The sequence below is a fragment of the Humulus lupulus genome, chromosome 5 (genome assembly GCF_963169125.1).
Source record: "Humulus lupulus chromosome 5, drHumLupu1.1, whole genome shotgun sequence".
In the NCBI taxonomy this organism is placed as follows: domain Eukaryota; kingdom Viridiplantae; phylum Streptophyta; class Magnoliopsida; order Rosales; family Cannabaceae; genus Humulus; species Humulus lupulus.
Genome location: NC_084797.1, coordinates 65,862,564 through 65,880,690, shown reverse-complemented (window position 1 = coordinate 65,880,690; position 18,127 = coordinate 65,862,564). Strand labels below are relative to the sequence as shown.

The 18,127-nt window shown below is 39.4% G+C and overlaps 1 protein-coding gene across 1 annotated transcript; it reads left to right on the top strand.

Moving 5' to 3' along the window:
• Positions 1-14,845: 14,845 nt before the first annotated feature.
• On the top strand, positions 14,846-16,173 carry LOC133779193 (uncharacterized). Its single transcript, XM_062219184.1, has 3 exons — positions 14,846-14,875; positions 14,996-15,512; positions 16,112-16,173. Exons 1-3 carry the CDS (start codon positions 14,846-14,848, stop codon positions 16,171-16,173), a joined length of 609 nt encoding a protein of 202 aa, XP_062075168.1.
• Positions 16,174-18,127: the final 1,954 nt, after the last annotated feature.

Genomic DNA, 18,127 nt, shown 5'->3' with positions numbered 1-18,127 from the left:
TCTCGGGACTCCCAAATCCCTAAAACAATTCATCGGAAACATCCCCCGAACGCCCGGAGCAAAAGCTCAAAAATCGCCAAAAATGATATCCTGAAATTGGCCTTGTGCCGCGGCACAACTTTCTTGTGCCGCGGTACCCAGCAAGTCAGGGGCTCCACGCCGCGGCACGCAAAAACTGTGCCGCGGCACGCCTTCGCAGGCCCAGAATTCTGGGTTTTCCTTCGCGTTTTCACCGAGTTAAAACCTTCCCAAATCATACCAAACCAATACCCAAACCCCAAAATCAATTTAAAACTTCAAATGGACCATCTAACAACCCATAAACATCATCAAAGAAATCCAAACACACAATCAAATCCCCAAAATCCACATCCTTGATTTCAATTTCAGAAAAATAAAAACTCAAAGTTCAAACTTAAACCATGCTCAAATTCCTTAACCCATAACAGAAACAAGCCTTAAATTACTTAGAATCCATACCTTGAATGAAGAATCCAACCCTACGCTTCCTTGATCCATCTCCTAAGTCTTCAAATTTCAGCTCCATCACTCCTCTTCTTCTTCTTCTCCTTCTTCTTGCCCTAGGTCTCCTTCTAGCTTTTCCTTTCTTAATTTTAAACAAAACCACCAAAATGACTAAGCCCCAAACCGTGTACCCCATATAACCCAGCTTCCATATATCAAATTCCCAGCCAAATGACCATTTTACCCCTCCTTGCCTATCCTTTCCCAACTAAACCTCAAGGGCACTTAAGTCCTTTTACTTCTATTTCATTTCTACCATTTTCTATCTAGAACTTGTTACTCTCAGCAGTAACTAATGGTTACCCAGGTTACTCAATCACCAATAACCATTACCCGCTAAATCTCAATCTTAACCATAAAATTCCCAAAGTACCCCTAGGCTCCTCCCGAGCCGGGTATAGAAATCCCGTTGCGACTCTTAAGTTAACTAGCTCTCTAGGACCGTCTCGGCACGTGCATCACAACAATAACACCACACTCACGTGGTACAATTCACAGAATACAATTATCACATATATGCCCTCAGCGGGCTAAAATTACCAATTTACCCCTATCATGCAAACGGGGTCCACATGCATAATTATTTCACCTAACATGCATACTAACCACGTAGTCATGCATCTCAATGTTCAATTAGTCATATAACATGCTTTAAATCATAACCATGCATTAAACTCATAAAATCACACATAAATTCCATTATGCCCTCCAGGCACACTAATCAAGGCCCTTAAGCCTTATTAGCGATTTTGGGTCGTTACAGCGCCTGTACGCCAGCGCTCGCCACCTTTACAGCCAGCTCCTGTGGCAGGTACTCTACTCACCATCTGCGGAGGCCCACATCTTGCAGGAGATAGTGGGAAAGCGAGGGAACGATATGCTCGAACCCTACACCACGACCAGGACATCAAGATGATGAGTGTTGAGGATCATGCACTCAAAAAGGCTCAAACAGAGGAGGAATCGATCACCTTCTCTGATGACGACGCCCAGCATGTGCGATTCCCACACTCTGATCCACTGGTCGTGGATGTTCAAATCGCAAATATGATGGTGAAAAGGGTGTTGGTCGATACAGGAAGTTCGGTCAACATCCTATATAATTCCTCGCTGGAAAGGATGAAACTATCCATCAAGGACCTAGAGCCATGCAACCAAACCATTCATGGTTTTTCCGGAGAAAGGCTCGCCCCAGTGGGGTCAATTAGACTCCCAATCACAGTAGGTACCACACCTGCTAACAGGACATTACTCACCACTTTTATAGTGGTTGATTGTCCTTCAGCGTATAAAGCCGTAATAGGGAGACCTATTCTGGTTGACCTTCAAGCTGTCACTTCTGTATGGCACCTTGCCATGAAATTCCCAACAGACGCAGGAGTAGGATGCGCACTGGGAAACCAGCGAGAGGTGAGAGAATGCTGCAATACCTCGATCACCAAGGAAAAAAAGGTGTATCAAGGGTTGCCACCGGAAAAGAGTTGCAAATGGCATCTGATGTTCAAGCCCGCTCAAGTGATAATCTCACCAAATAGGGCGTTGCCCGAAGTGATGATAGAGACTTAGATCCTCGCTTTAGGGATTTTGAAGAAGAAGTATGCCCCATCGAGGACCTTGAAGAAGTCCAACTCGATGAGGGGAATCCGACCAAAGTTGTGAAAGTCGGTAAAAACTTAGAGACAACGACAAAACAAGCACTGATGGAGTTCTTAAAGAGGAACCAGGACGTCTTTGCCTGGTCGCATAAAGATATGGTTGGGATAGATCCTGAAATCATCAGCCATGTCCTGAACATTGACAAAAACTTCCCACCTGTGCAGCAGAAAGGAAGGCTGCTTGACAAGGACCGATCGAAAGCTTTGAAGGAAGAAGTCGAGAAGCTGAAGGAGAATGGGCTCATCAGGGTGGCGTTTTATCCATCGTGGATCTCCAATCCCGTACTCGTGCCCAAGCCAAATGGCAAGTGGCGTACGTGCGTGGATTTTATAAACCTCAATAAAGCCTGCCCTAAATACTGTTTCCCACTCCCGAGGATCGACTAGCTGGTCGATGCCACTGCAGGATACGAGATCCTCTCATTTATGGATGCATACTCTGGGTATAACCAAATTAGTATGCATCCCCCTGATGAGGATCACACTAGCTTTCGAACTGATACAGGGCTCTACTGTTACAAGGTGATGCCCTTTGGTTTAAAAAATGCTGGTACGACTTACCAGAGACTTGTCAACCACATGTTTAAGGAGCTGATCAGGGCAAACATGGAGGTCTATGTCGACAACATGCTGGTTAAGTCAAAGAAGGCAGAAGAACATGTAAGGGATTTGCAGGAATGCTTCAACGTCCTTAATAAATATAGGATGAAGCTGAATCCCCTCAAATGTTCCTTCGGGGTTGGATCAGGGAAGTTCTTGGGATTCATAGTTAACTCAAGAGGAATTGTAGCTAATCCCGAGAAGATAAAAGCCCTGATCGAGATGAAGTCGCCAGTAAAGATTAAGGATGTCCAAAGTCTGACTGGGATAATTTCCACCCTTAGTAGATTTATTTCAAAATCAATAGACAAGTGTGTCCCATTTTTCAGTCTACTCAAAGGCAGCAAGAAATTTGAATGGACAGATGAGTGCGAACAGGCCTTTCAAGCATTGAAAGCGCATATGGCGCAGCCGCCCATCCTATCGAAGCCAGTAGATAAAGAGACTTTGTTCGTCTACCTAGCAATCACAGATTACACTGCTAGTGCTGTTCTGGTGAGAGAAGAAGAAAGTGTGCAAAAGGCCATCTATTACATAAGCAAAATGCTGATCGGAGCAGAATTAAGATATCCCCCCATTGAAAGGTTAGCCTACTGCTTAGTATTGGCCTCTAGGAAGCTGCGGCCTTATTTCCAAGCCCATCCGATTACGGTATTAACCCACCAGCCTCTTCCGCAAGTTCTGCAAAAGCCAGAGGCTGCTGGAAGATTACTAAAGTGGGCAGTCGAGCTTGGATAGTTCGACATATTTTACCTGCCGTGAGCAGCAATAAAGGGACAAGCCTTAGCTGACTTCATCACCGATTTTACAAAGCCCGTGGGTGGTGAGCAGATCGAGGAGCCTAGTGAACCTGAATGTCAAACACAAGCACCCTCGTGGACATTATTCACCGAAGGATCATCTAACGAATCCCACGCAGGAGCAGGAGTGATATTGATAACGCTGGAAGGGCATCGATTTCACTATGCAATAAGGTTTGACTTCACTGCCTCTAACAATGAGGCTGAATATGAAGCACTGCTCGCTGGACTGCGATTAGCCAAGGGCATGAGCATTAAAGCGCTTGACATTTATAATGATTCTCAACTAGTCATGAATCAGATCTTGGGAGAGTATCAAGCGTGAGGATTAAAAATGATCGCCTATCTGAACAAAGCAAAAGATTTGTTAGCCCAGTTTGGCCGATACACTCTACAGCAAGTGCCTCCTGATCAGAATTCCAATGCTGACGCTTTGGTAAAGTTTGCAAGTGCCAAAGATGCTGATACTCTGAACATAGTGCTAGTCGAGCGACTGCCCGCACCTAGCATCCAAGCAACAGAAACCTCTCTAGTCATCCAAATGGCGGATACATGGATTGCGCCATATGTAGAATATCTATCAAGCGGCGTGCTACCTGCGGACAGAAACAAAGCTAGGACCCTTCAGCAGCGGGCTGCGAGGTATATCCTGGTCGATGGAATTCTGTATCGAAGGGGATACTCACTGCCACTTCTCAGGTGTATTACAAAGGAAAAAGCCAAAGAGTTGATGAAGGAGGTACATGAAGGTTTTTGTGGGGACCATGCTAGGGGGGCAAAGCCTATCGAAAAAGATCCTAAGGCAAGGATATTTCTGGGCAACAATGAATGAAGACTCCATGGAGTTCATGCAAAAATGTGACAAGTGTCAAAGGTTTTCTAAGATCCCACGAGCAGCTCCCAATGATTTAAAACAGATGCAGAGTCCATGGCCCTTTGCAATTTGGGGAATACATCTAATCGGATCTTTGCCTACAGGGAAAGGTGGTGTAAAGTACGTAGTGGTTACCGTCGACTACTTCACCAAATGGGCCGAGGCTGAGCCACTCACGACCATAACAACGAAGAAAGTGCTTGACTTCGTGGTTAAAAATAACATCTGTCGCTATGGATTGCCAAAAAAGATAGTCTCAGATAATGGCACCCAGTTCGACAGTGATCTATTCACAGACTTCTGCAAATGCCACGACATTATTAAAAGCTTTTCTTCAGTTGCTCATCCCCAGGCGAATGGACAAGTCGAGGCAGTCAACAAAATGTTGAAGGATGCACTAAAGAAAAGACTTGAAGAAGCTAAGGGAGCATGGCCAAAACAGTTGCCTGAAGTCCTCTGGTCGTATAGAACTTCCCACCGAACAACAACAGGTCATACCCCGTTTTCCTTGGCATACGGATATGAAGCCATGTTGCCTATTGAGTTGGATCCGCCCTCTCACCATAGATTAACATACGACCAGGATTCTAACAGCCAGCTCCTCATGGAATCCTTGGACTCGATTGATGAAAGACGAGAACAAGCCCAGCTCCGAGTAGCTGCATACCAGCAAAAGGTCTCCCGGTATTTCAACTCCAAAGTTCGAGAAAGAAAGTTCAATGTTGGAGACCTTGTGCTCTGAAGAGTTTTTCTTAACACCCGCGACCAAGCTGCTGGAGTACTCGGGCCAAATTGGGAAAGGCCTTACCAAATTGATGAAGTCCTTCACCCAGGAACTTATAAACTTGCCCGCTTAAACGGAGATCTCGTTCCTCGATAAAATGCAAATATATTGTAATATCAAAGCGATCCTTTTACACCGCAAGCAGTAACTACTTGGATGTAATTGTTTAAAATAAAAGTAAAGATGCCCGTGCAGCAAACCAAAAAATTATATTGTCTTTACATCACGACCGTAGGTCGTGTAATTTAAAAATAAAAAGAGAAATATAAAAGGAAAAGATTAAGGAGCTTGAGGAGCTGGAGGATCCTGGGGAGTGTTCTGGTCGACGGCTTCATTTTCCACACCCTCCATCCCGGCGGCCAGCGAGATTTCAGGGGAAGCAGGGACCCTCGACCCTTCCTCTTCAGCAAGTTGAGCTGCGCAATGAGCTAGCTCAACTTCCCTCCCGTTCTCAGGAAGATAATCAAAATTGGCACCCTGATTGTGCTTCTACAAGTCATGGAAGCACCTCAGGGTGGCATTTTTGTACCTCTCTAAGTTGGCAGCATTGGTCTTCTCCAACTCCTTAACTCAGTCCTCCATGTCTCTGGTTTCTAGCCTGCTCGTGATCAAGTTCAGCTCAAGCTGCTTAGCCACCTTATAATTAGAGCAGTTGGACTCCTTGTATTGGTCCCTCAGCTCGCGGGCATTTTCCAGAGACTTCAGCTTCTCCTCCAACTCCTTGGCCAGTTGGGCCTTTTCTGCAGTCACCACCGCTAGCTGATCAACATGCCTGGCCTCGACAGCTTTGAGTTCGTCCTCGTGCCGTTGATCCGAGGTCCTGGCCTCCTCGGTGACGGCACCTAGGCGGATGCGGCCAGCAGTAAGAGTTAGCATGGCCTACATTCAGAACAAAAATTAGACAAACAGTAAAATTACCAAAAGCCTAATGTCACAAAGGAGACAACTTACACTGGTGAACTCATTCAGGGCTTGATTCAGAATTGGGTCGATGCCCATCGTCTCCGTAGCTGCCATTGCCACCCGGCAGCGGTCATGCTTGGCGATTTTGGTAAGCCTCTCCTTGATCAGTTTAAAGGAGCGGCCGACCATCAGATTCCCGGTTGAGGCAGGAGCTTCCTGCTGGGTTTGGTCAGATGGGGCAACAAGAGAAGGAGTCAACTCGGCCACAGCAGATGGAGTCTGCTGCTCGTGGGGGGAAGGCGGAGTCGCGGTGGCTGAGGGCCCAGCCTCCGAAGGGCCTACATCCCGAACCTTCTTCGGCTAAGGCTCTTTGCTGCTCTCCCCAGCATGTGTCTTGCTGGCTTTCTTTTTACTCTGAGGGGCAGCAGCAGCCTCTGGGGTGCTGTAAAGGTCGAATACATTGGTGGAGTCCATACCTGAAAAGCAAGAATGAAGTCAAACCATGAGATAGCATGAATAGCCAAACGCATTACATCAGAAAAAGAAACAAAAATGGATGCAAAGTCCAACACCCGAGCTATTATTACTGGTCGCTACACTACAGACTATACTAGTCTTACACTCATTCTTTAACACGAAGAAGTCTAGCCCTAAGTGTGGAGCATATTTAAAGTTGCCGTCCCCGTCGAACAGATGACAGGGAATTGGCAAATTGTTTAAAAGCGAAATTACTATACTGTTGTCATCTGACGAGTCGTCAGAGAGTTCGGCAGGCTCAGTGGCCTTCTGCTTTCCTTTTCCTTTGGGGGTCGAGGGCCTCTCTGCTCAAGGAGTGCTAGCAGGTTCCCTGATCGTGACCCTAGTTGGTCTCCTCCACGTTGGAGAAACTTGGGGTTGCTGCTCGGGTTCCTCTTCGGCACGAGCACTCCCTGCCGAACACCCCCTCGTATTTGATTGAGGGGCCCAGAGGCCAGCCAACCTAAGGTTAGCCTCTATAACCAGATTCTTGACACTCTTCTCAGCATCTGGCATGCTGGCTAAGAGTGTCGATCTTGACTCCATTCCCAGAGTTGGGTTTGGTCGCAGCCATGGTCCTGGAAGACATCAAAAGTTTAAGACATTGTGGAGGAAAACACTAAATGAAGAAGTCAGCCAGCGATACGAAAGTTTTACCTCCTCGTGTGAAAGCCTGGTTGTCTGCAACCAGGTCAGGCGTAAGGAAGTACTCTTGGTAATACCTCCCCACGTTTAAGACGTGGGTCGTGTCAGTCAGGAAAGTGCATCCATTTTCCTGATGACAAAGATGGAAGAACCCCATGCCTTCATGGTTGGGGTTAGATTTGAGGTCGAATAGATAGTTGACCTCATGTGGCGACGGCACGGGCCATTTTTTCTGGCTGTACAGGATATAAAGTGCATCAAGCATCCTATATCCGTTTCGGGTAATTTGGAAGGGGGCAACTCCAAAATAGTTGGCCACCCCTTGAAAGAATGGATGAAGAGGCAAGGTGGCCCCTGCCTCAACATGAAACCGTGACCAGGCGTTGTAGGCACCTCCAGGTAGATTAGCCCTTTGGTCTGGGTTGGGCTTGACTAAGGTCACCCCTGTCAGATTGTATTTTCTTAAGTAGTTGGCGATCATTGTGACTGTTACCCTACTCTCAGAGGTTTTTCTTTTCTGGGCCTTAGTTTTGGTGCGAGCCATGTTTCGAGTCAAAACTGGGGAAGTGTTTGGATTAATACGAGAAAAAGGAATATCAGGTATCAATATCGATTCTTCATCCTTGAGCAGTTGAGCCAACAGATCGTCATCGATGGGTCTTTCTCCGCCCCACGGGTCTTGCATATAAACTGCAAACAGACAAAGGGGGAGATAAGATGCACAACCTGGGATCTTATGTTGAAAGTTGGAATAATGTTGCTCGCGTCTATCGACCAGCAGCATTCTAACTGAAACACTAAGTTTTATGCGAGCAATTTGAAAAATGGATCAAAAAGTGGAAGTAAAAAGTTTTCTCTAAAAAAGCTTTTTCAACTCCAAAGGGGCGGGAAAAACCCAGTTTTTCAGCTAGCCTAAAAATCGAATAATTCGATTTTACGCCCTAAATCCATGATCCTGACTATCAAACTGATTCCTAACTTATATAAAGCAAAAGTACACTACCCTATCAAGCATCAAACGATATATGCAAAATCTTCACAAATTTATACCCAAGAACACGAAAAGTCTCAGAGCACAGAAGCATCATGCATGGCATCTCAAAGGGTTAAACGTCGAAGAAATTTTACCTGAGTGAAGATTGGAGATTCTGAGAAGGAGGAACTTTGAGTTTGTAGGTGAGAGATCCTCGGCAAAGCGTCTTTAAACCTTAAAGTTCTTGGCTCTGAGATATTTTTCTTGGGAGTTCTTGGCAAAAGATGGCGTCTAAAGAGTTAAAAGAAGATTGTTGGGATTATTTATAGAGCTGATGTGTGCCAAAAAGGGGTAATCATGAGTTACGTTTTTCAAGGCATGGGGGAGTGTAACAACCGTCAGAATGGTTTCTTGAAAACTGAAAAGGCTTGATTAGATGTGATTAGGTCACTATTTTCAAAAACGCATGAGGGCTCTGACAGATTTCGTGGGGCATATGAAAAGTTTTTTTCCTAAGTTTACTTATTGTTGGTCCCAATAAATAAACTTGGGGGCAAATTTTTATCCATAAATCATTTGTTGATGACGTGGCAAGGATTTTTGACACGTGGCAGACATGTAGCAGAGATACGGCTTGCCTATCGACCAGCATTATTTTTACACAAAGAGATCAAATTCTAGATACGACCAGCCTGGTCGTATGTTCGCTTATTTATGTAAAGATCTGTACAGTTGTGAGGATATCCGAGAATATCTCTTCATTATGACCTACAGATCCGATCATTAAGGATAGATATTATTTCCTAATTTATGTAACTCTTCCTGAGGAAGAGGATCGATCTTTTATGCTTAGAGAATTATATTACTATTATCCATCACTGTATTGTTTTCTTCCTCTAAGGTCCGTGAAACTCAGGAACCCTTGTTCTTTGATCACACCTTGGGAATTCAATATGAATAATAGTATCAAGTGGACGTAGGTTATTACCAGTCATTGGGGCCGAACCACTATAAATCCATGTGTTCTTTAACTTTCCATTAGATTATTTTCAAGCTCTATATCATTTTCTTGTCGTTTCCTAGACTCCGTGTCGTTGACCAAAATTAGGGTCAACACTTGTAAAAAAAAATGAAAAAAAAAGAACAAGAGCAACACTTTCGTCTATTATTTTGTAGTTGTTGAAAAGAAAAAAATATATATTTCTATTATTTTGTGTAATTGTATTAAAAAAAAGAAAAAAAATTATTATCATTATAGTTATTTTTCTTATTTATCACTTCTAATTAGTTGTCATTTTGAGCTTTCTCATGTAAATCTCAAAGGTTATTTGTCATTTGAATTCCAATAAGTTGATATGCCTATCTTGTGATCAATATTTCTTCAAATTGCTTGTCCTAAAAAGTTTATCTTTTCCCATTTGAGCGTAAGCTGTTACATCTCGAACTCCAAGAGTGTGATCCCTCCCATAAAAATACTTTCAATGCCCGTGAGAAATTTGGAGTTGAGACCTTTATACTTTTGAGATTTTTCGATACTATTTGTGTTATGACTTGCAATAAAAAGAAAATGGTTTGGTGCACACACACACAACTCTGAAATCGCAACTGAAGTAGCTTAGATAGTAATTTCTGACTTCTTTTTGATACTTTGAAAATTCCTAGATGATTTTGCTTGGTTTGCCTTGATTATTCAACTTGATAATTTTATTTTTCGCTTGAATTGCTAGGGATTAGCAATAAGCTAGTTGGGGGGTTGTGATTAGTGCCCCAAAATACACATTTATTGATTTTAATAGTAAAAATAAATTAAGTTTTAATTAATATTTTTATTGAATTAATACGATTAAATTTATAAATGAAAATATTTAATTTTAATTTAGTTTTTTTTATTTTGTAGGATTTAATTTGTATTTTTGGCACTTGGAAACAAAGAGAAAAGAAATAAATAAAATTTAAGAAAGAAAGGAAATGTGGCATATTTTAAGTGAAGAAACCCACAATTTAGGCCCAAATAGCCCAGGCCCGCTAGATTCTTCTCTCCCAGCACCAGGTGGCACGCCAGCATTGCACCACGCATCCGCTTCAACAAGCCAACAGTCTGCGTGACCTGCCTGTGTGCCCACCTATGACCCGGTTTGAGCCCCTTTTCCTTCAACACAGCTGTCCAGCAGCCCAAGCAAAGACCCAGTAGCCTCACGCTCACCCAAAGCCAGCAGGCCCAATTCGGGTCCCCTCACCTTCCAGCAACTCAAATTCCCCAGCACCCAGCCCAAGTTAGCCTCCAGTGGCCCAACGCAATAGCCCAGTCCGAATCTGCCTTCTCCTCTCCAGCCAGTGCCACGTGGCACCTCCCCATTGGCTGGGAGTGGGTCAAAACCCTCTTGTACCATTAGCCACCTTCAACCCATATTTTGTGGGTATTGGGCCTGGCAAAATTTATATTTTGAGATTTAAAACTCATCTTTTTTGGTGCTTTAGAAAAAAGGCATATTGACCGTATACCAAAATAACTAGGTTAATATTTTTAATAAGATTTGATTTTTCAAAATCATATTTTATTATTTATATTTCAGATTTATTTTGTAAACCTCATTTTGTTGTTTAATTTATTTTTAGTCATTTTCTCTCTCTATAAATAGGGACTCTCATTTCACATTTTGCATGTAATTTTTAGGTAGCAAAACTCTACCAAATTATAGTCTCATTTCTCATATTTTCTCTCTAGAATTTCATGAGAATGTCTAACATAATAGGCTAACCTTCTTAGGAAGGTTAGGATGATCCTATATGCACTATGACTTTGTTTAGTATTTTTGATTCACCATGTGCTTAAAGTTTATATATTTGAGTGATTTATTTTCTTTCATCTCTATTGTTTCATCTTGTTATCTATATTTATGTTTACTAATAGTATATAGATTTTGTCAAACACTTTCTATGTATTATCAAATTAGTGAAAATAATATATAGATAATATCTTTATCATTTTCTCCATCTCATTCATATATATTTACTTTTGCTAAAACCTATATAGAATTAGTCATGCTCTTTCTATGTATTTTATAAATAGTAAAAGTAATATTTGTGCTAGGTTTTATGCCCAATCTTTTATTGCATTATTGCCAATGGTATAATGTCATTTTTAGATTTCTCATAAGATTTATCTCATCATTCCATAGTAAAGAATAATAATCACTTGAATACATTTTTGTAAAATATATTTGTGCTTCAATGTGAATCTTCCAAATGAATAGTTAGGATGTGAACTATCCATTTGTGTAATTTTTGTGAATCAAAGATCCAAATAAATAAGTATGCATATTGGTGACTCTTGATCCTTCCTACTTGTTACCTATTGTTTTTTTTTTATTAAGAAGAAAATTGAACTTCATTGAACAATTGAACAATACAAATGAGAGTCAAGGACTCAAACACAAGCAGGAGCACCTACCAACCACAAACCAGACCAGAAAACAACTAATTACATTGGAGTTGCCGAATATACACTTGGTCCTTAACAGAGATATGACTTTTGGACACTATATTTAGCCTATATTTAGTAGTATATTTAATTTCCTGAGTTAGTTTCATTTCTGTTGAGGAATAACCATCATGAAAGCACCTATTCCTATTTCTCCATATACTGTAAGTGACTGCAGCAAAAACCATATTCACAATAGCAGCTTTTACTCCATTTCGAGCTCTAGCCATCCACACCATCCAGCTATGAAAATCGAGAGGCCAAGCAACGAACCCCAACCAGTCAAAGATGCTTTTAACCAACTGATTAGAGAGACTACAATCTAAGAAAAGATGAGAATGGCTCTCCAGAAATCTTTCACAAACTGGGCACATCACTGAAGCCAATTGAACATGCAGCCTTCTGAGATTGTCCCTAGTTAAAAGCTGAGAATTAACCACTTTCCAAAGCATAAATCTGTGATTTGGGAGGATAATTCTACTCCAAACAGTTCTGTAATACTCTACCCTTTGCTGGACTAAGAGGCTGTTATACAATCTAGAAGACTTAAACTTCCCTTGCGCACCAGCAAAAAGTATATCAGCAGGGCTAAAATGATCCTTGAGACGACATAGCTTTCTCCAATACCAACTACAATCAGCTATTAAATCATAGTTCTAGAAATTGACACCTTTCAAATATATGGAATGGATCCATTTAACCCATAGCAAATCAGGTTTAGCAGATAAAGCCCAAACATATTTAGCTAAAACAGCTCGGTTCCAAGATGCTCCATTTCTGAAACCCAAGCCTCCATAGGCTTTAGGGAGACAAACCTTCTGCCAAGAGGGAATGTGAATCTTGCTTCTCTGCCCAGAAGAGCCCCACAGAAAACCCCGACAGATCTTTTCAATTTCCTTAACTATGCTTTGAGGCAAAACAAATATAGACATCCAATAGTTTCGAAGCCCAAGCAAAACTGAATTAATTAGTTGAATCCGACCAGCAAATGATAGGTGTCTACTCGCCCAATTCTTAATCTTTAAGTGAAATTTATGAATGATAACCCTCACAATCTTCATGTTTCCATTTAGTAGGCCTCATGGGAACCCCAAGGTACTTTAAAGGAAAAGAACCTTCTGTCAGATTTAATTCAAGGGCAATTCTGGTTCTGTCATTGCTAGAAACTCCACCAAAAAAGACATGAGATTTATCAGAGTTAATGGATAGACCTGTGGCAGAAGCAAAATCATCAAGAACTCCCTTGACAGCCCTAACAGCAGTGAGAGAGCCCTTACAGAATAACAATGAACATGGAAGTTACCGAAAACCCTCCAAAAAGTATACAATATATCAATGAACATGGCCAAATCATGGAGCAGGGGGTTGAGTATGAATGGTTACCAATTAAGTGTAAGAATTGTGCTGGTTTTGGTCACTCAATGACAGAATGTAGGAATGATAAGAATGCTCAGTGGGTCATGAAGGAGTCCATAACAAATAAGGAGAAAAAGGAACAGGGTTCAAATGGAAATAAGGATGTAGAATTGGAGCATGCTGTGACTCAGGCAAGTACAGAAGAGGGTAAGGTTTAGGTCGACCTAGATGAGACTCTTTTACCTAATAATGGGGATTCTGCTGGGAGTGAAAAAAGTGATCAGACTAACCAACATTGGCATATTCCGAAAAAAGTTGCTATTCAATCTAAGGAGGGACAGAGGTCAGTTACTATTGCTAAGAACTTAGGTCAAAAGAACAAGAGATCAAACAAGTTTGTGGTGCTTCAAGAGGACCTGGTGAGTGGTAAAGTAGGAAATTCATTTTCAGTTTCCTCTAATGGATAGTAGTAATATTTTGAGTTGGAATGTTAGAGGGCTTAATGGTGTTAATAAAGATAGCCCTGTTAGTGACCTTTGTAATAGTAATAGAATAGGAGTTGGTGGCCTTTTAGAGACTAAAATGAAGGGCAGCAAAATAAGTAGGTTTATGGATCTTCATTTTTCGAATTGGGATTACTATACAAGTTCAATTATTTAAGGCCGTCTATTGATAGTTTGGAGGAAGTCATTTGTTAAGATCAATATTTTAGAGGAATCTAACCAATTTGTTCATTGTTTGGTTAAGTTGACTGGTGTGCAGCAGGATTTTGGTGTTACTTTTGTCTATGGTTTTAATTCGATTGAAGGAAGGAGAAGTCTTTGGGAAGGGCTACAAAGGCCGTTTTTTAAGGACAAAGCTTGGTTATTTTAGGGGACTTTAATGCCCCTTTTTCAGGCAAAGACAGATCGGGAGGTAAGCCTATTTCAGACTTAGAGTTGGTTGACCCCATTCTATGGCTTGCAGATGCTTATGTAGAGCCTTTAAAAAGTGTAGGTTTTTATTTTACATGGACCAATAACCAAAATGGTGTAGCTAGAATTTACACTAAAATAGATCATGTGCTCATAAATGAGAAATGGCTTGATTTGTTTCCTCAATCTACTGCTATGCTCAGATGGGAAGCTATATCAGATCACTGCTCTTGTCTTGTTAAAACTCAGGTTTCAGAGAAGATGGGGACTAGGGTGTTTCGGTTCTATAACTATTGGACAAAGCGTCATGATTTTCATGCTCAGGTTTTAAGGAGCTGGAAGTCTCCGATTAGAGCTGCTGGTATTAAGGCCATTTATCTTAAATTGCTGAGACTTAAACATTGCTTGAAAGCCTTTAATATGGACAAAATTAGTGATCTGAAGGTTAACTACTACAAGGCTAAAGAGACTTATCAAGAAGCTCAAATGCAAGCTCAAGCTTACCCCCATGTTCTTAGTTATCAAGAAGCTAAGAGGATAGCAGCTGAAGCATTTTCAGCTCAGGAAAGGCTTTATCAAAGTTTTTTAATTCAGAGGAGTAAGGTAACTTGGCTGAGACAGGGAGATTTGAATACTTCCTTTTTGTATGCTTTTTTAAAGAAGCGTAAAGCGGAGAATGGTATTGTCTCATTCATTACAGAAGATGGCAAATTAGTAGATAAATTCTCAGAAGTGGTTTCTCATTTTGTGGGTCATTTCAGAGATTTTTTGGGAAGTTCTAGCTCGGCTACAGGAAGATTTAAAGTTTAGATTGTAGAGATGGGATCTCAGCTTTCTGTTGAGCAGCAAGTGAAGCTTCTAAAACCTTTTTCTAGGAAGGAGATTCAGGAGTCTTTATTTAGCATTCCTATAACTAAATCTCCAGATCCTGATGGATTTGGTTCAAGATTTTTTAAAGCTGTTTGACAGGACATAGGGGATGAGGTGTGTGCTGCTATTACTCAGTGTTTTGAAACTAGTAATTTCCCTACTGAGCTCCATGAAACAACCTTATCTTTGATTCCTAAGGTAGCTAACCCCTCACGGGCTGTTGACTATAGACCCATAGCCTGCTGCTCTACATTGTACAAGTGTATGGCGAAATTGATTTGTAAGAGACTGGCCGATATTCTCCCCGATCTTGTACAGCCCAATCAGGGAGCATTTGTCAAAGGTCGCTCTATTGCCCATAATATTATGATTTTTCAAGATCTCATCAAAAACTATGGGAGGACTTCTACTTCATCGAGATGTGCTATCAAGATAGATCTTAGTAAGGCCTATGACACGGTAGATTGGGATTTTCTTGAGGACCTGTTAAAAGCTCTTAGATTTCCTATGAAATTCATAGGTTGGGTCATGTCTTGTGTTAGGAATACTTCCTATTTTCTTCTGATGAATGGCAGAATTCAAGGCAAATTTAAAGGTGGGAAAGGGCTGAGACAAGGTGACCCCATGTCACCTTTGTTGTTTGTCCTTATAATGGAATATCTGACAAGAAGCTTGCAACTAGCTGCTCTTAATTCCCCCTTTAGATATCACCCAATGTGTAAAAGTCTCAAGCTCATTAATCTTACTTGTTACCTATTGTTACATCACACTTTATTCTATCTTTATTTCTAATATTTTAATCTCCAAAACAAAAAATAAAAATATCACTTGTTCTATATTCCTCATATTATTTATTTCTTAACTTTATTATATATTGATTAACTTTATTTATTTGCCTCCTTGTGGAATCAACCGCCCGATCTATACTACGACTACCGCTAAGTAGAAGTCACGTTTGGGCGTTAAACACCCATGCAACCACAATTCAACTCCATGCAACCTTAAACAACTTTAAAAAAATCATTTGAAAATTTTATCCTTATGCAATGAATACAACATCAAATGTAATACTAATGCAACATAAAACAACCCACTGCAATGTCAAATGCATCTCAATGCAAACTAAAGCAACGTTTAAAAGCATATTTGTAAAATTCAAATACAACCCAATGTGACCCAATGAAATTTCAAATGCATCTCAATGCAATTTTACAGATGTTGCATATGTTTCAAAAAAGGTTGCAGCTGAGGTTAAAGAGGTTGCATACATTGCTTAAAAGTTGTATTTTTATGGGGCATGGTGCAAAATGACCCTTAATGTTGTGTGAAAGTAAGTAAATGTCCATGTTTTTAATTTTGTAGTAAAATAGCCTAATTATCTATTTAATATCACATATTACCAAATACACCCTTTAACAAATTACTATTTTATTCTAAATATTTTAATATTATGGTATATGTATATTAGTTTTGTTTAATTAGTTTTTATTTTAAAGTTATTTTGATTTTTTTTTCGTTTTTTATGGATTGTTGAATGATATACCATACCACAAAATATATATACTGATTTGAAAATTAATATAACATCAAAACTTACAAAATTATTACTAAAAAATGTATATACTATGCTAAAAAAGTTATATACTACCATTAAAATGTATATACCATGATACAAAATTATATACTACCACTATGTATAATAAAATAGAAATTAAATATCACAAAAAAAAATTATATACCATACCACAAAAAATATATACACTAATTGAAAAATAATATACCAACAACCTATAAAAAACTTAAAAAATTAATATAACTTTAAAATAAAAACTAATTAAACAAAACTAATATACATATACCACTATATTAAAGTCATGCAGTCTTAAATAAATAAATAAATTATACAAAAGGGTAATTTAGGTAATCAAAAATGTAAAAGGGTCATTTATCTACAATTTTAAAAATGAAGACATTAGCTTCTTGATGGATTTATTTTGGGTCATTTCCTATAATTTCTCTTTCATATACAACCTCAAAATGCATAAAGTAACTCAATGCAACATCAAATGAAAGCCTATTACAACCTAAAATAACTATTTCAATTGATATTATTTTTTAAAGAAACCTTCGTGCCAAAAACAACTATTCTAAACAACAAGAACAAAGAAAAATGTGATATCAAATTCTTAAACAACAGTAAAACAAATTTTAAGGAAGCATATATGTACATATAAATAATAAAATTATGCACCCAAATGACCATATATAAAATAAATTCATGTCGATCAAACCATGAAACACTAAAACATGGGTGAGAATCTCATTAGAAATTGTAGCTTTTACGATATTTTATTTAGATTAAAACAACATAATTGATTGAAAAATATCACTCAACCATATCCACAACAAGGTAATTCTACCCAAAATAATGATAATTATAAAAACCTTTGAAGAACTATAATGTTGGTGTTTGCCTGAAATAAAAATTAAAAGCCATCGTGATTTTTTTTTTTATGAAATGGCAAAAAGCTAAAATCTAACATAGTGATCTTATAGGCTATGAATAAGATAAAAGCATTTTCATCAACAAATATAATAGATCCAAAATTCCACGAATACTGACAAACCCTATCAATAATCATCTTCTTAAGGTCACTATCACACAACTTAATATTCCCTTGGCAAATATATATATATGTGTGTGTGTGTGAACACATATCTCTATACACACATATATAAATACATATAAGAAAATTTTTGTGGTAATCAGTTCTTGTTTACAGAGGTTGCCGCTGTTTGCACAGGTCAGCGAGATTGGAATAGTTGGTTCATGAAAATATCACTCAAACATGTCCAGATTGGTTTTTACATTTCAATCTCAGATATTGTTGTTTTTTTTATTTGGAATTTCAATTCTAGTTTTGTTGCTTTCCTGATTTGGATTTGGCAAGATCAATTTCTGATTGAAGATTGAAGCTCATATTGCTCTTGTTGTCGGGTGAGAAAAAGAAATCGTAGTTTTGAATAAAAACAACTTTAATTTATGTAGTTTTGAGTGAATTATTCATTTACTGTATAAATGAATTATAAATTTCATATATATATGTTTGTTTTTAAAAATTCCCTAATATATATATATTTATATAGCTTCTATATAAATAGTGTGTAGATAACGAAAAATTCTTTGTTTTAACAGTTTTTTTTTCTGTTAACTTTAACGACATATTTTTA

Coding starts and splice junctions, on each gene's coding strand:
- LOC133779193 (XM_062219184.1), top strand. CDS start 14,846: ATGGGATCTCAGCTTTCTGTTGAGCAGCAA. Junction 14,876..14,995: donor AGCTTTCTGTTGAGCAGCAA/GTGAAGCTTCTA, acceptor GCTGTTTGACAG/GACATAGGGGATGAGGTGTG. Junction 15,513..16,111: donor TGGGAAAGGGCTGAGACAAG/GTGACCCCATGT, acceptor GCAATTTTACAG/ATGTTGCATATGTTTCAAAA.